The sequence below is a fragment of the Chiloscyllium plagiosum genome, chromosome 5 (genome assembly GCF_004010195.1).
Source record: "Chiloscyllium plagiosum isolate BGI_BamShark_2017 chromosome 5, ASM401019v2, whole genome shotgun sequence".
NCBI classification, from domain to species: domain Eukaryota; kingdom Metazoa; phylum Chordata; class Chondrichthyes; order Orectolobiformes; family Hemiscylliidae; genus Chiloscyllium; species Chiloscyllium plagiosum.
In genome coordinates, this window is record NC_057714.1 from 50,454,880 (window position 1) to 50,479,534 (window position 24,655).

The 24,655-nt window shown below is 41.6% G+C and overlaps 1 protein-coding gene across 2 annotated transcripts in view; it reads right to left on the reverse strand.

The window, feature by feature from the left end:
* Positions 1-21,471: 21,471 nt before the first annotated feature.
* The window catches only part of mocos (molybdenum cofactor sulfurase), a 233,819-nt gene continuing 230,635 nt past the window's right edge, over positions 21,472-24,655 (reverse strand). For both annotated transcript variants that reach the window (XM_043690069.1, XM_043690070.1), the window contains one exon: positions 21,472-22,807. In XM_043690069.1, coding sequence (XP_043546004.1) covers positions 22,679-22,807 — 129 coding nt within the window. In that variant the 3' untranslated portion in view covers positions 21,472-22,678. The remainder of the gene's footprint in view (positions 22,808-24,655) is intronic.

Consider the following 24,655-nt stretch of genomic DNA (forward strand, 5'->3'; position numbering starts at 1 on the left):
AAGCAAGAAACTATATGCAGGTAGATTACTATCACCCTTTTTGAATAAAGAAAGTATATTTACAATTTTCTAATCTATTGGAATCTTTACAAAGTCTGAAGAATTTTAGAAATTTAGACCCAACATACCTATTTCCCCACATTCTATATCTTCCATGTCCTTCTCCACAGTAAACACTGATGCAAAATCCTCGTTTATTATCTCCCCCATCCCCTGTGGCTCCACACATAGGCTGCCTTGCTGATCGTTGAGGGGCCCTATTCTCTCCCGAGTTACCTTTTTATCCTTAATGTATTTATAAAAAACCGTCGGAATTCTCCTTAATCCTGTTTGCCAAAGCTATCTCATGTCTCATTTTTGCCCTCCTGATTTTCCTTTTATGTATACTCCTACTGCCTTTATACTCTTCTCAGGATTCACTCGATCTCTCCTGTCTATACCTGGTGGGAACCAGAGCTACATATCTGAGAGGTGGGTAGTTGTAGATGGGGCAATGAGAGGATGTAGTGAATCTATCAGGGAGGTTTTTCATGTGATGAAACGAAGGTTGTCAAGGAAGGTTTGTCTACTGAGTCAGTATGGGTGGAAGTTAGGAACAGCAAGGGAGCAGCCACCTCACTAGGGGTTTTCCACAGGCCCCCTAATAGCAGTAGAGAGATTGAAGAACTGATAGGCCGGTAGATTTTGAAAAAATGTACATGAAGCAGGGTTGTTGTTATGGGTGACTTCAGCATTCCCAATATTGACTGGAACCTCCTTAGTGCAGACGGTTTGGATGGATCCATTTTTGTCAGGTGTGTTCAGGAGGGTTTCCTTACTCAGTATGTAGATAGGCGGACGAGGGGAGATGCTAGAAAATGAGGCTGGAGTAAGTAGTAATGGGGACCAAAGAAATGCCAGAGGAACTGAATAGATACTTGAGTCAGTCTTCACAGTAGAAGACACCAGCAGTGTACTAAAATTTCGAGAGTCAGGGGACAGGCGTGAGTGAAGTGGCCATCACTGGGGAGAAGGTGCTGGGTAAGCTGAAAGATCTGAAAGTGGATAAGTGACCTGGACCAGATGGCCTACACACCAGATTTCTGAAGGAAATAGATGAGATTGTGGAGGCATTGGTGATGATCTTTCAGGAATCACTGGAGCCATGGAGGGTCGAGAAGACAGGAAAGTGGCTAATGCAATAACTTGTTTAAGAAAGCAGGGAGGCAGAAGAAAGAAAACTATAGGCGAGTTAGCCTGACCTCAGTCGTTGGTAAGATGTTAGAGTTCATAATTAAGAATGAGATTGCTGAGTACTTGGACTTATGTGGTAAAATAGTGTTGAGTCCGCACGGCTTCTTCAAGAGAGATCATGTAACACAGGATTGCACAAGAATGAAACTATCACATTATAGCAGAACTGACTGTATCCCCACCCTCAAAGATGGGAAAGTCCAGCATCATTGTAGATTCGGCTGAAGACTTTGCAACAATCTCCACTCAGAAATACCGAATAGATGGTCCATTTCAAAAATCAAATAATGGCTGAAGACATTGGATACCAATGTCAGGCAATGACAGTCTTCAAAATAGAGACTCTAATCATCATCCCATGATATTTAATGGCATTACCATCATTGCATCCTCCATTATTAACATCCTAGCAATTACCGTTTACCTGAAACTGAACTGGACTGGTCATATAAATACTCCAATAGAAGCAAAGTACTGTAGAAATCTGAAATAAAAAACAGAAAATGCTGGAGTCTGATGGGGTGTAAAGTGAAGGAGAATGCTACTTTTGTTCTGAGATTGAGAGGAAGGGCTGAAGGGAGAATTGTGGGAAATGTGTCATACACAGTCATGGGGCCTTTCAATCACAGTGAACTTGAGGGGTGGAGGGGACAATAGTTCTTGGTTGAGGAAATCGGAGGATATGTTGAACAGATGCAATGGAGATGGAGAAACTAGGAGATTGGGATGGAGTGTTTGCAGAAGGCAAGGAGTAAAGAAATATTGTCAAGATAATTGTGGGAATTGATGGATTTGTGGTGGATATTAGCAGACAGTCTATCCACAGAAAAGGAGACAGGAAAGTCATAGAAGAGAAGAGTCAGAGGTGGATCAGATGAAGGCAAAGAGGAATGGAAATTATAAGCAAAACTAATTAATTTTTCCAATTCTAGATGAAAGGAAAAAGCAACATCAATGACATCGCCGATAAACTGGAAAAAGAGTTGTGGACAGGGGCCCTAAGTCGGATTGGAACAAGGAATTTCCACATACCTCTCAAAGTGATAGGCATAAATATGACCCAAAATTGTACCCCTGACTTGGAGAAAATAAGATGAGTTAAGGGAGAAACAAAACAGAAATTGCTGGAGAAACTCAGCAGGCCTGGCAGGATCTAAGGGAAATCCAAACATGACCACAAACCCTATCAGTGCCCTTCTCAACCTGATGGATTGTTGCAAAAATGCATGTATTTGCCTGCCTGCTTGATGATGGCATTGGTGATGATCTTCATGCACTAATGAACCACAGACAGGAAGATCTAATACATCTCCAGAGGATCTCTGGAATGATCCTGCGGCATAAATATTCAGTGGCACAACAACCTTCAGCACCACAGGAATTGCATACTCTCCAATTCCCATCAGGTTCAGTTGATCCTCCATCATGGCGTACAGCTTCGTGCCAGACTCCCTGGAGAGGCACTGGTGGTGCTGCTGCTTTGAAGATAGCTGAACCTCTGACATTAAACCTATAAGTAATCTCTTTTGCAAACAGGGCACTTTTTGTAGACTCACTGTGCCCTCTTCCTGCATTCCTCAAGGCTGAAGCTTCTGTTAGCCTTCAAGAAGCTGCTGGCCCAAACCCTGTGGTTGCAGTGCTTTCCATCAGTAATGCTCCTCCTCACTAAAGGCCTTCAAGTCTGAATGACAGTTTCACTCAGTTTTCAAGGTGTTTTACATCCACTGCTGCCTGTGGCAGCATTCAAGCAGTAAAGTCTCTGCTAACATAGCACATTTGTCACACCTCTCAACTGCCATTATCCATAATTTATAATCCTTCCTGCCAAATCATGCTAACATTCACAAATTCTGCTCTCTGATGTACTTACCCCTCCTTGTTTAAAAATTATAATTTGAAATTTATAAAATCATAGTTAAATACGTTTAATTATCTTCCTACCTTGCTTGGGTATGGCATCTGCCCGCTATATCCCCACCTTCAGAATATTTTGTTGTGGATTAAAAACATTAAGCTTTTCTGCCAATTCTTTTTGTTATGATATTACAAGTCCTCCCACATTCCAGCCCACTGCCAAAATACTGGGAAAATTCATTTTGACAGCAGGTGCAACCTGTCAGATCTGTAGCTCTGTCATTGAAGCGTGGATCTTCCAGCTATGATAACCACCTGACTAGCAGCTGAGAGGCTTCTTTTACGGACCTGCCATGTTCTGCACTCAGACAAGTGTTGGTAAGTGGTGGAATCTTTCCAGTCCCCCTCATTAGTGTCACAATTATTAATACCTATTCATGAGTAGCCGTTGCTGATGTTTATTCAAATCTATGTCCTCTATGTCCAATCCTTCCGATCTTTTGGAAAATAGGTTGCTAGAGTTTTATGTGAGGTTCTTAAAGTCCGGTTGAATTATCGTGCATACAGCCATGTTGCTACAACCAGAGCTTCTTGCGCAGTACTCAGATCTCTGATGGAAACTGTGCTGCAATGGAAACTGTGACATTGTCTATTAAATGTGTACCACAGATGTCAGATGGAGGTGACCACCCATTCTACATCTGAGCGCGTTTGCTCTAAGCCTTACACAAAGCCAAGTGTCCAATTGGCGATGGACTCCTCCATGTCATTTGACATTGAGCACAAGCTTCTGATAGCCTTTTCAATGTACTAATTTACTTATAGAAACATAAGAAAGTCATTTGCTCATTGCGCTAGCTCTTTATCCATAGCCCTGTATATTAAAACACTTCAAGTGAATATCCAAGTACTTATTAAAAAATGTGATGAAGGTTTCCTAATCAAACTTTTCTCATGGGGAATCCAAGATGGTGGCGTCCTGTTAGGATCATGTTTGCTGGGCTCCACACTACATCTCTGACCCAACTGAGCTAGAACCCGTCCCACACACCTCACTGTGAGTAAAAAAACAGTAAAGGAGCTAGAAACCCGAAAACATCGATTTACCTTTGTCCTTGCAGTTGGAGAATGCTGAAGAAGAAGGAAGCTCACCCAGGGCTGGAGCCACTGTCCAGCCCACTGAAGCAGCAGGCTTACTCACCAGACCCTGGTTGAGGAGCTGGCCAAATCTCATGAGGTCCTGTGGAAGCAGATCCAGGAAAAAATCGAAGAGAAGCTGGCTCCTGTATCTGCTATGTTGCATGACCTGGGAAAAAGGATGGATGAACTCCAGCGCCGGGCTACAAGGTTAGAGGCAGAGACTGACTCCTGCAAGAGCTGGATTGAAGCCCTGGAAATACAGGTCCATGGTCTGTTGGGTCTGGCAGATGATCTTGAAAACAAGGGCAGAAGAAAGAACCTGCACATTGGTGTCATACCGGAGGGATGCAAGGTGAGCGGCCAATGGAGTTCTTTGAGAAGTGGTTCCCAGAATTCCTTAGTTTGGAGTTTGAGAAGAGAAGGATAAGAATTCAAAGAGCCCACCAGATTGCGGCACGAAAGCCAGGAGTGGATCAGTGCCCATGTGCTGTCCTAGTAAGGTTTCATCATTATAAAGAGAAGCAGAGCATCATGGAAGCCACTAGAGCCCAGGGGAGGGATACGAAGGATATGTGGCAGCTCCAGGGTCATGTTTTTTCAAGACTTCTTGGCGGTAATGGTCCAGAAAAGCAAGTTCTACGATGGTGTCAAGAGGAGATTGAGAGAGCCGGGGATCCAGTATTCTCTAAGATATCCATTAGTACTTCGGATCAATCATAATGGATCCATACATTTGTTCGACTCACTAGAGAAAGCAAAGTACTTTGTGGGCAAGTCGAATGGCCGTATAGGCGAATAGGACAGAGCTGTTTGGGTTTGTTCTTCTTTAAAAAGGACTTGGTGGAGTCTCCTTTCTGGTAATAAGTTGCGTGAAATGATGTCCTAGTTGGTTAGAGTATTTAGCTTTAGTCTCTAAGTTATGTTAAGGGATAGGTGACATATTTAATTTTATAGTACTTCTCTATAGTACTAACCTTGCTCTTGGTGTTTTTCTTCTCTACCAGTTGGTTGATGTATGTGGCGCGACCCTAGCTGGTAGGAGTTGAGAGGGCGGTTGGGATGGTTAGTAAGGTTGTAGGATATGTAGGTACCTCCTTTGAATGGAGGGTAAATTCCTCTAATCAGTGCCTTTGGTGATTTTTATATTTCTATTTTTGTTCCATGGAGTTTTTGGAAGTTTTGTGGATTTGTTGGCTTAGTTACTTTAGTCTGTGTAGTTTTGGGGTTTGTGGATTGTTTTGCATTAAAGCTCAGCGATCTGTAGTTCGGTTTCTTCCTCTGTGGAGTCTAAATGATGCTATAGAAGGTTATGGCTAAGGATGTGTTTAAGTTGAGCACCTGGAATATTAAGGGGAGTCATTCATCTCTCGAGAAAGGAGGTACTTTCCAGCCTTAAAGGGGAGAGGATGGTTGTTTCCTTATTACAAGAAACACACTTGGATGATGCAGAGCATTTGAAGAATGGGTATGACTGGGTTTCCATTCTGGTGACCATTTTAGTTAGAAATAATCTCCCATTTAAATTATTAGAGTGCATTAAATATATACATAGGAGATTTGTAATCCTTAAAGCTTTGATACATGGGGAAGAATACAGGATCTTAAATGTTTACTGTCCCCGGCCCACCCCCTTAAATTCTTTACAGATGCACCTTTTAGACTGGTTACCCTTGCATCTCAACATAGTATTGTAAGAGGGGATTTCAGTTGTCTAATACCCCCTACAGTAGACAGATTGCCCAAAGGCCCACTGATATCTTTTTTGCGATCTAAACAATTAAAGGATTTGTGTGATGAATTGGGGTTGGTAGATGTTTGGAGGCACCTTCATCTTACTGACAGGGACTTCATATTCTTTTCGAACCCACATAAATGCCACAGCAAGATTGATCTTTTTATGACCCCCACAGCACATCTGGGCTCAGTGGCGTCATGTACAATTGGCAATATCACTATTTCTGATCATGCCTCTGTGTATTTAATGGCTAAGATTAAGGATACTGTGGTAGACTCAAGGCACTGGCAACTGGACACCTTCATCCTCAAGGATAGCAAGTTTATTGAGTTTTCTACTGAGTTCAGGGCATTTTTAGATGTTAACTCAGGCTTGGCCAGTAGCTTATCCATCCTTTGGGAAACAGCTAAAGCCTATGCTGGGGGTTGGCCCTCACTGGTTAAACTGCAGAGGATCACAGCGCTTTGGTTTATGCTGAACTCCATGCTCACATGGACAGCCAAGCGGGAGCTTTGAGCGCAAGTCAAAGATTAATTAAGCATGGGGATAAGCAGAGCAAGTACCTAGGGTACCTTGCTAGTAAAAGGAGTGCCCCCCCAAACCATTACCTCGATCAGAGAGGACACTGGAAATTTAACCTACAATTCTAAAAGGGTTAATGCAGCATTCCATAAGTTTTACTCTGAACTATACCAATCTGAAAACTTAGAGAGTGGGTGGGTTAGGATGGAGTCTTTTTTATGAATTTGGACCCCTGAACAAGAGTCTCTCCTCAATGCCCCATTGTCAGAGCGAGGGGTGCAGGAAGCTGTGAGGTAGCTCCAGAATGAAAAGGTGCCAGGTCCTGACTGGCTCCCCAGTGAGTACTTTGGCCCAACAAGCCCACACCAACCCTCCAAAGTGTAACCCACCCAGACCCATTCCCCTACCCTATTACTCTACATTTACCCCCAACTAAATGCATCTAACCTACACATCTCTGAACACTATGAGTAATTTAGCATGGCCAATTCACCTAACCTGCACATCTTTGGATTGTGGCAAGAAACCAGAGCATCCAGAGGAAACCCACACAGACACAGGTAAAATGTGCAAACTCCACACAGGCAGTCTCCCGGGTCCCTGACGTTGTGAGGCACCAGAGCTAACCATTGAGCCACCATACCGCCCATTGCACTGTTCCTACACTGTCATGCAGATTGTGGTATTTAAGATCTATTTCTATTCTTTACCATGCCCTATTTCCACAGTAGACCCTGGTTATATTCCCTGAATTCATGTATATATTCTGTCCTGGTCACTGAGGTAAAATCAGTACATATGGTGGGAAGATGTCTCCAAGAGACTGCTGGGAAAATGGATACAAAGGGTTTTATTCACACTATGGGAAGAACCTTCTTTGGCAGATGTCTCACATCTTGCCTGCAAAGTATCAAAACACACTCACCCTTAGAATAGTCAGCCCATTACACACTTAAGTGGACATCAGGAGGCCTTCACCCAACTGAGAGCCTGAAATTCAATATTCTTCCTTAAAATTCCAATCGTTTAATAACTCCTGTCTACAATATAATGCAATGGGGAACTTACAGAAGTACAGTTGAATGTAATGCCTGTCAAGTAAAAGGGATTATCAGGATTTGTCAAGTTTCTCGAGTTAGCTAATAAATTTCACCTCACCAACCATGACCAATATTGTTATCTCCAGATGAGGGACACTCGTGAATTCTGCAATACTTTGGAAACTAAAGTCAGAACTTTCCAGATCTAGAGGAGGCAAGGAAGAATGCAGGAAGCCTTGAACATCACCAGCATTGTCTGTGCCTAATGTTCCTCATGACCCAGCAAAGTAAAGAGTTAGTATTTGGGGATTACAGTTAAAGCTCATGGCATTGATTTCCATGACAGTGGCCTTATCTGATAAGGTCAGAGTAAGGAATTTGAATTGCCACGTGACAGACTCTGCAGAGACAATCAGAATGAATAATAGAGAAATGTGACCAGGCTGTGGCAGGGTGTAGGATGGAAAAATATTTCACTTGGTTAGGGTCTCCAATGTTATTGGTACATTCTCAGAGTAAGAGGCAATGCACAACTGAGATATAAAGGATTGAAGGTAAGTATTTAAATTTGTCCCTCCAATGCTGTCACTGAGATGCTTTGCGATTTCAATAGTAGTCATGGAACCCAACGTTTTCCAGGTCTGTAGAGATATTGAGGGAGTAAGGCAAATAATCACATGAGCCAGGGCGTAGGAGAATTGGGCAGATTGATTCAGGGTGCATTTGGGTTGATTACTTTCTCTTTCTTGAAGAAAGACCAACAAACATTCTTCCTTCTAGATGATCAAATTGAGTATGCAGTGTTGTGTACATAGAATTCTGTATAATCACGACAAAGGCCATGTAGTTTGATGCTTCTCAGTGATCCAATGCAAGTAAGTATAAACCCTTCATTTAAATCAATATGAAATGTACCACTTTTTAGTCAATGATCAATGTCCCAAAGAGGAAGCTGTAGGCTACCAACCAGCTGTTTTCTAACAACCATAACATAAAAGCAAATATATGTCAGTAACTCAATCAGTCTTGAATTGTTTATCAATAAGGTTTTCATGGGCCTGTATACCTTGTTGGCCCATCATCCTTGCTACTGAGAGAAGTCTCTGGCCCATCTCAGAAATGCTGCCTTCCCTTTTCTCATTAGAGGAGACCTTTCACTCCTTTATCCGCAAAATGCCACCACTTTGTAGAGGAAGGTTGTGGAGGAAACAGTATAAAATGATGTGGGATATGCTTTCTGATATTTATTGCAGTGCAATTCCTGAGTGGTCTAGGCATCAGAATGTAGTTTGAGCAGTCCTATCTTTAAATGCTGTACATGCTAAAAGTTTTCCAAACACCTGGAATCAGAAAGAGAAACTACCATTTAAGGTCGAAGAACTTAATGGCAACACATACCAATGAGATTTTGGAATCTTAAATGCAAGAATATTATCCTAGAACTGTATAATTAGGTGACAGAAAGGATGTTATACGCAGATCTGCTCACCACATTACAGGAAGAATATAGTCGTTCTAGACAGTACAGAGAAGACGTCTGAGGCTCTTGCCAGGAATGGACAGTTCTAACTATGAGAAAAGTTTATTTTAATTTTATTTATTTAAAAGAAAGGATTTTTTTTTCTTTTGAATATTACAACAAATACAAAACCAAACAATTCAAGCGAATGTTAAAAAACAAACCCACTAATTTCTTAGATAAGTAAATAATAACTAGTAACTATGCTAAAAAAGGAAAATCTTAACAATAATATAACCATAACACAACTCAGCCAAACAAAGCAATAGCTCTCGATCATTGAGTGCAGAAGTTTGTACATATTCATATGTTCGTAGTTCCTCCCCTCTGGTTACCAGACTCATTACATAGAATTGCCATGGCTATATAAAGGCTCTTATTATTATGGCGGACAGATCTGTACCCATGTAATCCAAAAAAGGCTGCCACATCTGACAGAAATTCTCAGTTTTATGGTGCACCGTAAGAAAGTCCAAGGGGATGTGCTCCATGACTAGCTTACATCAGCCCGCCAGCCCTGGGGGATTTCCCGACATCCATCCCAATAGAATGTTCTTTCTTGCACAAAAAGCCATTTTTCATGTGCATCTAATGAAAGTGAATTAACAAAGCCAAGAATGAAAAGATACTGGGTCCATCTCCACCTCTGTCCCCAAGGCCTTCTCTCTTTCGCCTACCACAGCACTCCAGTATGCCCACAGTCTGTGGCAGGACCAAAGACAATGAATAAATGTGCCCACACTCACTTTACATTATGACACATTGGAGATGCTCCTGCTTTAAATTTTCTGAGGTGGTCTGGGGCCAAATGGACCCTGTGGAGAATCTTCAATTGCAAGGCATGAGTTCTGTTGCAAATTGAGATCCTTGTTGCATTTTCCCAGATATCCTCCCATATTTCATAAGAGATTTAAAAGTCCAGCTTCCTCTCCCATATTTTACAAAGCCGTTCAGTCTCGTCCAAGGGACCCTCTCCCAATAGATGAGAAGCGTTGCTAACAGATAATGCACCTCAGCACTCAATACCCTCTTCTTCATGTCAGACCTATAAGAATAAGTTAGAAGTGTGGTCTCTTTTTGCATGAAATTTCTAACTTGAAAGAAATGAAAGAGGTCCCTACTGGGCAATTCACATTTCCGAGCCAACTGGTCAAAGGAGATCAATATGTCCCCTTTGAATAAATCATCCAGGCAAGATATGCCTCTAGCCACTCATAGTTTAAACTTAAACTGAAAGCCCGGCATACCAACTATGGGTATCAAAAATTATGTTTTGGCAGTATTGCCCTCACCCTTATGCATTTCCCTGCATGCCTTGACAGTACTGATGACTATTGGGCTATGGCAATATTCCTTTACTGTTCTCATTTTGTCCAAGAACAGCAGGCTAATAAGGGGGCATCTTGCCTGAGATGCTTCAATGTCCAACCACAGTGAGTAAGGGTTCCCCCGGGCCAATCATTCACGTAAAATAGCAACAAGCTTAATTGATAGTTTTTGATATCTGGGAGGCCCACTCCTCCCAGTCTGTAAGGTAACTGCAATTTAGTCAATTTAATTAGGGGTTGTTTGCGATACCAGATCAAAGAACTGAACCAGCCTTTCAGTCTTCTAAATATTTGCTCAGTAAAAAGGCGAGGAAGGGGGATCCAAGATGGTGGCGATCTAGGAAGATCGCGTTGTAGAGCTCCGCACCATGTTGCAAGTGTGACGAAGACCTAACCAACCCTATCTGGACAACTGTGATATCCTGGGACTCTGCAAAGGTCGTGGAGTCTCAGGAAACCGTTAGAGAACAACATACCTTGGTTTTCGCCATCCAGGGACGCCAAAGAAGGGAGGTGGTATGTCCGAGACTGCAGGATTCTCTGACTCAATTTCATACCAGGTCCTGGTGAAGGAGCTCGCGAAATCTTGCGAGATGTTGGGCAAGCAGATAGAGGAAAAAGCTGGCCCCGATCACTATCATGCTGCAAAAGCATGAACAGCAGTTGGGAGATGTGGAGAAAAGGATGGAAGAGGTCGAACATAGAGTCACAGTGGTGGAAACTGATATTGCTTCCTTCAAGGATAGGATCCAGGCCCTGGAGACATCGGTCCATAATTTGCTTGACCAAGTTGATGACCTTGATAACAGAGGCAGGAGAAAAAATATTCAGATTGTCGGTCTGCCGGAGGGTAAGGAAGATGAGTCACCGGTGGAATTTATTGAGGATTGGTTGCTGAAATTCCTTAAGTTGGAGGCTGGAATGGAAAGCTTGAAGATTGAGAGGGCTCACCGAGTCATGGCGTGGAGGTCAGGTCTGGACCAATGTCCTTGTCCTACCTTGGTTTGTTTTATATGTTGGTTGGCTTTTTGGTTTTTGTTGTGTATAATCTTTGATAACAAGCCTAAAAAGCTAACTGTAGTCCTTTTAGTTTATGTAGTTTTTAAGTTCATTGGATCTTGCAACACTAAGGCTGTGCGATTTGTAATTCAGGTTTCTCCTCTCTGGAATCTAAATGTTATTGCGGAAGGTATGGCTAATGACTTGATTAAATGGTGTACCTGGAACATCAAGGGGAGTCACTCACCAATGAGAGGAAAAAGGTACTCTCAAGTCTTAGAAAGGAAAAGCTGAATATTGTTTTATTACAGGATGATAGGGAGCATTTCAAACTACAGCAGAATGGCTTTGATCAGGTTTACTGTTCACCTTTTAATACCAGAAGTAGGGGAGGCTATATTGGGTAGGAGGAATCTCCCATTTAAGTTACTAGAGTGTGGTAAAGACACACATGGGAGGTTTGTAATACTCAAAGCCCTGATAAACGGGAAGAATATGGTGTTTTAAATGTTTACTGACCTCTGGCCCATCCCCTCAAATTTCTGGTAGATGCGTTCTCTAAATTGATCAGTCTTGAGTCCCGGCATATCATTATAGGGGAAGATTTTAATTCTCTTATTGATCCCATGGTAGACAGGTTGCCCAAAGGCCTCCCAGTACCCTCTGTGCAAGCTAAACAATTAGTGAATCCGTGTATGGAGTTAGGGTTGGTGGACGTCTGGAGGTGTCTCCACCCTACAGGCAGGAATTTTACACTTTTTTCCAATCACAGAGATGTCACACCAGGATTGATCTTTTTCTGACCCTCATGACAACGCTGGACTTGGTGACATCTTGTAGGATTAGTAATATTACCATCTCTGATCACACTCCAGTACAAAGTGGCAGAAGGGTGGGCAGCAACATCTCCTTGAAGCACGGTTGAAAGCAGCCGAGAAGGCTTGCTTTAACAGGCCTTCGACCAAGCTACACAGGATTAGGCGCTGCGGTATGCATTGAATTTCATACTCATGCAGACAGCATAGAAGGAGCTTACTTTCACGAGCATGGTGAGAGCCGGGCAAGTACCTAGCATACCTCGCCAGCAAAATAAGTGCCCCTCAATTACGTCGATTAGGGAAGGGAACCTAATATGCGATTCCAAAAAAATTAATGCAGCATTCCAGAGATTTCACTTCTGAATTATACCAATCTGATGGTTGTGAGGAAGGGCAGGCCAAATGGAGTCCTTTTTCAAAGATCTGGAGCTCTCTGGTGTGACCCCCGAACGAGAGTCTTTTCTCAATGCCCCCTCATTAGAGCAAGAGGTGCAGGAGGCTGTGAAGTAGCTTCAGATGGAAAGGTGCCCTGTCCTGATGGACTTCCCAATAAATTCTATAAGGAATTTATAAGCATATTGTCAGGCCTGATGCTCAACATGTTCAATGAAGAAGGGCTTATGCTCGAAACGTCGATTCTCCTGCTCCTTTGATGCTGCCTGACCTGCTGCGCTTTGCCAGCAACACATTCTTCAGCTCTGATCTCCAGCGTCTGCAGTCCTCACTTTCTCCAATGATTCACACAGTCATGATCGTCTCCAAGAGAGACCAATATTTCGCTTATTCTCAAAAAAAGAAGGTCCCGGAGGACTGTACTTCTTACAGGCCCATTTCACTCTTAAATGTTGACTTTAAAATCCTCTCTAAAACTCTTGCTTTAAGGCTGGAGACTATGTTACCTTTGCTTGTTAAAGAGGACCAGACGGGCTTCATAAAGGGCTGCAGATCCTCCAATAATTTTAGCAGGCTGCTTAATATAATTCAAGTGTGTCACCAACAGTCAATACAGGGATTGATGATTTCTCCAGATGCAGAGAAGGCATTTAACAGAATTGAGTGGCCATACCTTTTTTATACTCGAGAGCTGTTTGGCTTGGGCAAAGCCTTTGTAAGATGGTAAAAGGGGTCTCTACAGTTACCTTCTTGCTGTGGTCATTACCAATGGGTACGATCAAGCAATTTTAGCTTTTTAAGGGCAGCTGGCAGGGCTGTCCCCTTTCGGAGATTGAACCATTGGCGGAGTCCATTCGTAGGGATCTCAATATATCGACTCCAGAAGTGGGGTCAAAATTACCTAAGATTTTGTTGTATGTGGACGATGTCTTCATTTTTTTGTCAAATCCAGCAGTTTTGGTACCTCGCTTGATACAATGCATCAGCTTGTTTGGCATCTTTTCGGTGTACAAGATTATTTTTGCAATATCAGAGGCTATGCCTATGGATGGTCTTACGAAGGTGCTAGGTCTTGACAGCAAATCTCAATTCCCATTTAAGTGATCACAGGGTGTTTTATGTATTTGGGCATATTCATCACTCTAGTTCTTGATCGGTTGTTTAAAGCTAATTTTGTTTAATTATTCGACAAAATCAAACAAGACCTTCAAAGACGAGCGGTGCTTCTGGTCTCATGGTTAGGTCGGATAGCTCTTATTAAGGTGAATATTCTCCCCTGTTTGTTGCACCCTATAAGAATGCTCCCCCTGATTTTTGATAAGTAAACATTCAGGAGACAGAATGGCTGGATTAGCTCTTTTATTTGGCATCGTAAGTGGCCCCTTATTAAATTAACTAAACTGCAATTGCCTCACAGACTAGGGGGAGTGGATCTCCCGGACATTAAAAAGTATCAATTAAGCTCGCTTTTATCTTAACGTGAGTGATTGTGCTTGTGGGGACTCTCTTTCAATATGGTTCGATATCGAAACCTCTCAGGCAGTGTGCCCCCTTACTAGCTTGCTGTTTCTGGTCCAAATGAGGGCAGTTAAGGAATATTGCAATTACCCAACAGTTATCAATACTGTTAAAGCATGGAGAGCAATTCAGCAGAGGGAAGGCAATATAAGCAAAACGTCTTTTCTTACACCTATAGTGGGTATGCCAGGCTTTCACCCAGAGATGATGGATTCAGAATTCAAACATTGGGCAGCTAGGCATGTGTCTTGCATGGGTGGCTTATTTGAGGGAGACACAATGATGTCTTTTGATCATTTAGCATGGAAATATGAGTTATCTAGAAGGGACTTCTTTCGTTTTTTTTCAAGTTAGGGATTTATTAAAAAAATTACACTTTTGACTGATCCCTACAAATCCGACATTGAGAGGAGGATGCTCGGTGCTAAGAGTACACTTTCTGTCAGCACTTTATATCATCAATTGGGGGGTGGCCCCTCAGATGAATTTGATCAACTTTTGCAGGTTGTAGGGGAGAGAGCTCGGCAGTGAGGTCTCCTCCAAGGCTTGAGAAGATATTTGGGAAAATGCAAGAAAGGTATCAATTTGCAATAGGACCCATGCTTTACAGTTGAAGATTCTCCACAGGGTCACTTGGCTCACTCGTCAAAATTTAAGCCAGGGGTATCTTCAACATGCCCTAAGTGTAAAGTTGGTACGGGCACTCTTACCCATTGTCTCTGGTCCTGTGGTAGGCTTCAAACATACTGGAGCGCTGTGGCAGGTGCAATGGAGGGGATTTGGGTGTAAGAGTGGAGATAGATCCGATCTCTCTTCTTCTTGGCCTGCCCAGTGTGTTCCCAGTAGATGCACATAAGATAAACTTTTCAACATCCTTACTTTCTGAGCAAGAAAGAATATCTTGTTTGAAAATCCCCCAGGCCTGTCTGGTTGGCATAAGACTGTTATGGAACATATCCCCTGGGATTTTCTTACAAGTATGGTACTTGTACTTCTCACAAAACTGACAATGTCTAGAAGGCGTGGCAGCCCTTTCTGGAATACCTGGACACAGATTTGTCTGCCACATTAATAAGGGCTTTTATATAGCCATAACGATTGTGCTTTATGAGTCCAAAATCCAGAGAGGGGGAACTGCGAATGTATGAATAGGTGAAAATTAATGCTCTCAATATTTGAGAGTTAGTATTTTGTCATGCTGAGCTGTATTATTATTTATTAGTTTGTTATTGGTTATTATTTATTTAGTTAAGTAGCTAGTTGGGGTTTTTTGAATATATATTTTTTATACATATTTACACATTTGTACATGAGGGCAGTTTGGGTTTTTTACACTTTTTTTAGTGTTTTACCTTTGTATTGTTTTGAATTGTATTGTTTTGTATTTGTTGTAATGTTAAGAATCTACTTTTCAATAAAAATGTGTTTTATAAAAAGCAGAGGGAGCATTGTAGGGATTCTATGAAAAGAAGATCACTTGAAGTTATACATTTCAAGTTCTGGGTTTTGCACATGTTCTAATTCCAATACACTGCTGGAGAGGTCATAGCCAGATGACTTGGTCTATATACCCATATCCAACCAGCAGTCGGAGATCTCAACAAACATGGCTGCTCTCACAATCCTCCAGAAAGTAGATCAGTGCATCCTGAAAAGAGGCATTATCATGCAATGAACAGACTAACATTGTGAATGTTAATAGATCAATTTTCTTTCCATGACAGAGTGGAGCTCTATTTGTAACACATATAGGAAATCTGCCAATAAGAACTTGTTGTTGTCTTCCAACTAAAACTGTTAAAATACCAAGCAGCTTTGTTATTACTCAGCTGGAGAATATTTGCTCAATACAATAAACCATTCATAGATGTGAAGAATCCACCTGAACCAGTAAGGACTCCTCCACAAATAATGGCAGGTTAACTAGCTTTCTTGGGTCTTAAAATGTATCCTTCATTTTATAATAGCTCATTATGCTTACCAGAGTTCTTTGAAGAGCTATCCAATTTGTCCCATTCCCATACTACATTTCCAAAATCATATGCAGTTTTTCTCTGTCAAGTATTTGTGTGACTCCCTTTACTTTCAGGTAGTAATTTTCACATTATAACAACTTGGGACTACAGAAACAAAACTAATCTCCCCTCTGCTTCTGTTGCCAACAAAATTACATCTGTGTTCTATAGTTACTAACCCATTTCTCCGCCTGGCTTGTCAGTAGCACCCATCCTCAATGCCAGGAGGAATTTTGGAGTCATGCTTTATCCATGATTACAAATCTCACCCAATGGAAAAGGAATTTGGGTGAGGTACAAAAGGGGCTGCTGATTCAACATCACCTGTTTTTTAGCCAGTGATAAGAACTAATATTAGCCCCATTGGGTGGGACAGGAAATGAAGCACAGATGATTCAGAGAAAAATGATTCACAGTTTTCATTCTGATTCCTTATTTTTAATCATGTAGATATGCTGATAATTTCATACATAAATGTTATAAAAATAAATTGTTATAAAATTAAAACTAACACTCGTCAAAAATTGGGCAAATTGACCAATGAATGCACAGTATGTTAAACATATTAAGAGAGCTCCACAATCAACACCATTTCAAAATTCAGTTACAAATTAACAATATTACCTCAAATTGAAATTTCTGTTAGTTTTCTCTTGCTAATTGTGAACTAAGTGCAGGTACTTTAGTTAAGAAAGATGGCTTAGAGGAGATAATTGGAACAGGTAGTATAGTTAATGTGCAACTTTGCCAAGTCAGGAAGGAAAGATCACATCCAGAGTGAGGAATTTGGAGGCAACATAGGAATTTGATGCAGAAGGGAAGAGCTGTATTCTGCTTGATTTTTTTTGCCAATAGTTTGGAAGGTTTCTTTTTATCAGGAGAGTGACATTACAGTTTGTGATAGCTATTAATTTGACTATTTATTATAGATTATCTTCAGATTGAAGATAAATAGGGGAAATATTTATAGATCAGTATAAAATTTTAAAAATAAAATTATGAACTGAATAATTAATAGAGAGATGCTTAGCAGGTAATGTGTTATAACTGCATGATGTGTACCCCATTGTGGCTCATAGTGGCCACATATATAGCAACTGTTGGTTGCTTGAGGATCTCTGGCTCAGAGTTGATGCGTTGGTGTCAGAGCTTTGAACACTGTGACACATTAGGGAGGGGGAGAGTTATCTGGATGCTCTGTTTCAGGAGTCATTCATGCTCCTCGGATTACCTACCTCAAATTCGGTAAGTGGTCAGGGACTGGAGGGTGTGACCACAAGCAAGGCAGGGAGATGGATCCAGGAGGTAGTGCTGAAAGAGCCTCAGCCCTTGAGCTTGTCTAACAGGTTTAAGATCCTTGTTCCCTGTGTAAATGAGAATGGGTGCTGTCGGGAGGATGAGCAAATTGACCATAGCACCATGGTCCAGGGAGTCAATCATGAGGGGGGAGAAAAGAGAAATGTAATTGTAATCGGGGATAGTATAGTCAGGGGAATAGACAAGTTTTTCTGAAGGCTGTGTTGCCTGCCTTTTACCTTCGGTTCAGGATATCTCATCTGGGCTGCAGAAGAATTTGGACAGGAGAATGGTCCAGTTGTCGTAGTTCACCTCGGGACCAAAAATACAGGTAGAAAGAGGAAAGGGGTTCTGCTGAAAAAATATAAGCAACTAACGGTGAAATTAAAAAGGAGATCCAAAAATGTGATAATCTCTGGATTACTACAAGATCTACAAGCAAGTTGGCACAGGGTCAAAGACTGTTACGGGAGAAACAGGTTTGAATTCATTGGACATTGGCACCAGTATTGGGGAAGGAGGGAGCTGTTCCAATGGAACGGGCTGTACCTGAATCATGCCTGTACTGGAGTCTGGGCAAATCGCATAACTTGGGCTTTGCATTAGGGTTTAAATTAAATACTGAGGGAGTGGGTTCAGTTGCATTGAAAATTATGGAAAAAGTTAAAGGGGGGAGTACTTAGGGGTTAAGGTTTCCATAACAATTAATAGGGCAGAGAGTGGAAAGTGTCAAAAGTCCAACTTCAGGCAGAGCAGATAAGGATACAGCTTTGAGAAATTGATAGCAAGAAAATGATAAAGATTCAGAGGTGTAAAATCTGTGTGGGTAGAGGAACTGCAAAGGAAAAAAGACCCTAACGGGATTTCTGTACAGGCTTCCTAGCAGTAATCAGGATGTGGGGAAGAAAATAAATCAGGAGATAGAAAAGGAATGTAAGAAAGGTGCTATTACAATAATGGGGATTTCAATATGCAGGTGAATTAGAAAAGTCAGGATAGGAGCTGATCTCAAGAATTTGTGGAATGCCTCCAAGATTTGTTTGGAGCAGCTTGTGGCACAGCCCACTAGGGAACAGGCATTTCTGGATTTAGTGATGTCTAATGAGCACAGGCTGACAACCATGGTTGTCGAGGGAAGTCAGGGATAGTACAATAGCAAAAGAAAAAGCATACAATGTGGTGAAGATTAGTGGGAAGAGAGAAGACTGAGAAGCCTTTAAAAATCAGCAGATGAATACTAAAAAATCAATAAGGGGAAGAAGATAAAATATGAGAATAATCTAGAAGATTGGAAGAGTTTATTTTAGATATCTAAAAGGTAAGAGAGAGGAAACAGTGGACATTGAACTGCTGGAAAATGAGTCTGGAGAAGCAGTAATTGGGAACAAAGAAACAGCAGAGGAATGAAAGAGATACTTTCACACTGGTAGACACCAGCAACATAAGAAACCTTAAGAGATTCAGGGTCAGGGGTTAGTGGAGTGGCCATCACTAAGGAGAAGGTGCTGGGGAAGCTGAAAGGTCTGATGGCAAATAAATAACCTGGACCAGGTGGACTATACCCCAAAGTTTTGAAGGAGATAGCTGAGGCAATTGTCAAGGTATTGGTGGTGATTTTTCAGGAATCACTGGAGTCAGGGATGGAGGCAAAGTACAGGAACCAATAGGCTGGTAAGCCTGGCTTCAGTAGTTGTTAAGATTTCACAATGAAATTGCAGAGTTCTTGGAAGCACATAGTAAAATAGTGTGGAGTCAGCTTGACATCGTCAAGGGGAGATCATGCCTGACAACTTTGTTGGAATTCTTTGAATAAGTAATGAGTACGTTAGACAAAGGAGAGCCAATGGACATATTCCATTTGGATTTCCAGTAGGCCTTTGACAAGGTACTGCATAGGAGGCTGCTAAATAAGATGAGGCCATCGTGTTAGGGGCAAGGTACTGACATAGATAGAGGATTGGTTGACTGGCAGAAGGGATAAAGAAATCATTTTCAGGATGGCAGCTGGCAACTAATGGAGTTCTACAGAGGTCAGTGTTGGTGCATTATAATATTTATGCTATCATTAATGAATTCGACAAAGAAACCGAAGGTGTTGTTGCTAAGTTTGCAGATGACACAAAAATACATGGAGGTACAGGTAGTGTTGAGGAAACTGGAGGGCTACAGCAGGACTTGGATATGCTGTGGGGAATGAACAAAGAAATGGCACATGGAATACAATGTGGAAAAGTGTGCAAAAACAGAAGTTGCTGGAAAAGCTCAACAGGTCTGGCAGCATTTGTGAAGAGAAATCAAAGTTAATGTTTCAGGTCCAGCGACCCTTCCTCAGAACTGGACCTGAAACATTAATTTGATTTCTCTTCACAGATGCTGCCAGACCTGCTGAGCTTTTCTAGCAACTTCTATTTTTGTTTCTGATTCACAGCATCCGCAGTTCTTTTGGTTTTTATTTTATGAGCTTTGATAGGAAGAAGAGAAGTGTAGACTGTTTTCTAAATGGGGAAAAGCTTGTAAATCTGAAGCACTGAAGGACTTGTGAGTACGAGTTCATGATTCGCTTAAGGTTAACATGCAGGTTCAGTTGGCAGTTATGCAGATAAAGGCATTGTTGGCATTCATTTCAAGAGGGTGTGAATACAAACTAGAGATGTGTTGCTGAGGCTGTACAAGGCTATGGTCAGACCAAATTTGTAATACTAAGCCCTGTATCTAAGGAAATATGTGCTGGCATTGAAAGGGTTCCGAGAGGAAGTTGACAAGAATGATCCCGGGGATGAAGGTCTTGTCATGAGGAATGGCTGAGGACTCTGGGTCTATATTCAATGGATTTTAGAAGGATGAGGGCAGATCTGATTGAAACTTACAGAATACTGAGGGGCCTGGATAGCATGGAGTTCAACAAGATGTTTCCATTAGTAGGAGAGACTGTGACCCGAGAACACAGTTTCAGACTGAAGGGCCGACTGTTTAGAACTTAGGTATTTCTTCAGCCACAGGGTGGTGGATCTGTGGAACTTATTGCCACAGAGGAACGTGGACACCAAGTTACTGAGTGCATTTAAGACAGAAATAGATAGGTTCTTCATTGGTAAGGTGATTAAGGGTTAGGGGATGAAGGCAGGAGAATGGGGTTGAAAAACACATCAGCTATGATTGAATGGTGGAGCAGACTTACTGAGATGAATAGCATAATTCTGCTCATATATCGAATGGTCCTCTCCTAGAACAGAATACCCATACAGAAAAATCTCGATTATCCTAATATCAATTATCCGAAAATCAGATTAACTGAAGGCGATCTTGAGGTCCCGATGGAAACATTACATCAAAGACATGTTTCCAATAGTGATCACGTCTTCTGTTTACGGTGATTAAACAGGCATCTTCTCCAAATGATTGACCTCCCGCCCTCTCTTTCTCCCCACACTTTCCCTGGAGTTCTACACAGGGGTGACCCTAAACTCCCTTCCCCAGATAATCTCTCCAACATTGTCCTATACAGGGCAAAGGTGGAACCTGTTAAAAAGTTGCAGTTAAAAAGTTGTGTGTGAGTGCTATTTGGAGACTTCTCCCACAAAGGTAGCTGCAGCAGTCTTGTTGGAGTCCAGTCCAACTGTCCTGGATATGGGGCGGGGGCAGAGGTGGATAGGGTTGGGGGGACGGGGCCTCGCACACTGTGTGCTGCTGCAGTCTCCTGAACGAGGAGCAGATTTTTAAAATTCCAAATTCCAAGGCATTTAATCGATTAACCAAATAATCGATTATCCAAACGAAATATTGCCTGCCCATCACGTTCGGATAATCGAGAATCCCCTATAATGCAGAAAGAGGCCATTCGGCCCATCAAGTCTGCACCAACCCTCAAATGAGCTTTCCATTCAGCTCAGCCCCCACATTTCCCACGGCTAATCCAGCTAGCCTACATATCCCTGGAAACTACTGGCAATTTAGCATAGCTAATTCACCTAACCTGCACGTCTTTGGACTGTGGGAGGAAACCGGAGCACCTGGCAGAAACCCACGCAAACACAGGGAGAATGGGCAAACTCCACACAGACATTCATCCAAGGTTGGAACTGAACCCAGGTCCTGTGAGGGAGCAATGCTAACCACTAAGCCACCGTGCCACCCTGAGGTGAAACTCTGTCTGAACCCTTTGTCAACCCATAACTAGACAGTGAGTGTCAGGCCATTCAGCTGGAAAATGGCTAAATGCAAAATTATACATCTCTATTTGAATTTTGCACCTTGGCAATAAGTACTGAAGTCAGTTGCAGCATCTTCAGTGTTGCTGAGGTGAGATTAATCAAGTGAAATTAGTTTCAACAAAATTCAAACTATTTAAAAAGTACTGGTCTAAATGTAGGTCACAGTTTCAGGGTGAAGGGACAATCCTACAGCATTGAGTTGAGGAGGAATTTCTTCAGCCAGAGGGTAGTGAATCCGTGCAGCTCATTGCCACTGAAGGCTGTGGAGACGAAGTCATTCAGTATATTTAAGGCAGAGATAGGTTCGTAATTAGTAAAGGGACGAAAGATTACGAGAAAAAGACAGAAGAATGGGGTTGAGAAATATGATAAACTGGTGGAACAGATCTGATGGGCTGAATGACCTTATTCTGCGTCTATATCTTATGGTTTTGATACAAAGCTAGCAAGGAGATTCACCAAAGATCAGTGCACATCCATAAATTGTGGGTGAGGTTTGGGCAATTGTCATAATTTCTTGTTTAACAACTATAGAAGATTGACATAATGTTTGTATATACCAATGAATCAGCTGATCACAATAATATCTCGAGTGTTGCATACATGGAATCATTTAACCAATATCTTTAAGATTTAATGATTTTAACAGTGAGGGACAGGAATTAAAACAAAATCTTTGAGAATAATGAATAGTATACTCTAAAAATCAATAGATATTAATTGATCTGTATAAATTCTTGAAAATAATTTGCTACTATATAAAAAATATAGTAGAATATATCAAGTACAAAGAAAAACTGAAATAACTTAGCATTTGGATTCATTTGGACAATTCCTATTTTTAAGGACTTCATTCACAGTTACAAACAATTGTATTTTCATTTTTAAATCAGGAAATAGTGCAGTACTAGTTTGAAATTCCAGTAAACTGGAATTAACATAGGCTTTACATTGGAGAACGCTGAGTAGAACATTAATTCATAACATCATCAAAGTTATACTGAAGCATTCACACCAAATACACTCATATTCTTGTCTATGGAAGCTGCAGAGAATGTCACTGGACAGCAGGAGGAGGAGTAGTTCTTTTTTCTTTTCTCACACAGACCTGAGATCCTACAGTCAGGGTTGCACAATGCCCTTCGGCTGCTGGTAGCTGATGAAACAGGTATACACCAAAGGTCATCTGGGAAAAATATGAAATCAGTTAAAAGGTCATAGATTATTTATTTGACAGACTACCTGGGTTATATCAAGAAAAAAAAAAGCTTTAGGAATTTTTGTAACAAGACATTTGAAGCTGATGATACTGACTTCAAAAACAATTCTCCAGATACAAGAAAGCATTAATTTCTCTTTTACTTATCAAAGTCATATTTTTATATTATATTTGTTTAAGAAGGTAAGAATATATAGAAAAAAAAACTTCTCAATCCATGAAGCCAATTACTTTTATGTGCCAATGTACAAATGCTATTATTTCAACCTCTTTTAGGTAAGCCAAAGAAGTTTGATGTGAAAATATTCCTCAGTACTCAAAGACAAACAAGCATTTTTCTAGTCTAACTTGTCAACATATTTAATATACCTGACTGACCTCAAGGAAAATGCCCAGCCCAACAATAAAAAAGACTTGCTGTTATAATAGGTTTTTCATGGTCATCAGACATTAAAAAGTGTTTAAAGCCAATTACATGCTTTTGAGTTTAGTCACTTGTAATTTAGGAAATGCAAGAACCAATTTCAAAAGAACAAACTCCCACAAACAATAAAGCAATGATGAGTAGATAACATTTTTGTAATTTGCTTGATGGATAAATATTGTCCAGGAAATCAGGGATAATTCCCTCCTCAACTGCATGAGGAAATGATCCCATGAGAATATCAATTCCTGTCCTACTCAGTTGTAATTTTTTTTATTCATTTGTGGAGCAAAAACGTCATTGGCTGGCCAGCATTTATTGCGTGTTCCTACTTGTCCTTGAGAAGATGGTGTTGAACTGACTTCCACATGCTATATGTTTACCCACAACATACTTATGGAAGGAATTCCAGGATTTTGACCCAGCAACATTGAAGGAATGGTGAGTTATTTCCAAGTCAGGATGGTGAGTGGCTTGGAGGAGAGCACGCAGATGGTGATGTTCTGATGTGTCTTCTGCTCATGTCCTTTTAAATGGAAGTAGTTGTGGGTTTGGAAGGTGCAGCCTAAGGATCTTTGGTCAAATTCTGCAGCAAATCTTGTAGATTGTATATGCTGCTGCTACTGAGCGTCAGTGGTGGAAGGAATGGGTGCTTATGAATGTGCTGCCAGTAAAGTGGGCTGCTTTGTCTGAGGTAGTGTCAAGCTTCTTGAGTGTTGTTGGAACTGCACCCATTTGGCAAGTAGGGAATATTCCATCTCACTCCTGACTTGTGCGTCATTGATGGTGGACAGGTTTTCGGGAGCCAGGAGGTGACTTACTTGCCACAGTATTTCTAACTTCAGACCTGTACTTGTAGCTACTGTATTTATATGATGAGTCTGGTTGAGCTTATGATCAATGGTAAGCCCCAGGATATTGATAGTGATGGAGTAAGAGCATTGAAGGTCAAAGGGCAGTGGTTAGATTGTCTCTTATTAGAGTTGGCCTTTGTCATGCCGATCTCCGTCACCACGCCCAACTCCGCCCCAACTCCCAGCTCCAGCCCCACACCAGGTCCTACCTCCCAGCCCTGCCGTGTTTTCACCATCCCTCCAGAACTACCCCTCTCTGAGGATGAAAGATCAGTCCTCAGCAGAGGCCTTACCTTCATTCCCCTACGCTCTCGGATCAAGAATTCAACACGCGGCGTGACATCGAACAATTCTTCCGCCGCCTTCGCCTCCGTGCCTACTTCTGCCTACTTCTTCAACCAAGATTCTCGCCCACCCTCTGACGACCCCTTCTCCCGCCTCCAACACATCCCATCCACTTGGACACCCCGTGCGGGCCTCTTACCCGCCCTCGATCTCTTCATAGCCAACTGCTGCCGCGACATTAACCGCCTCAAC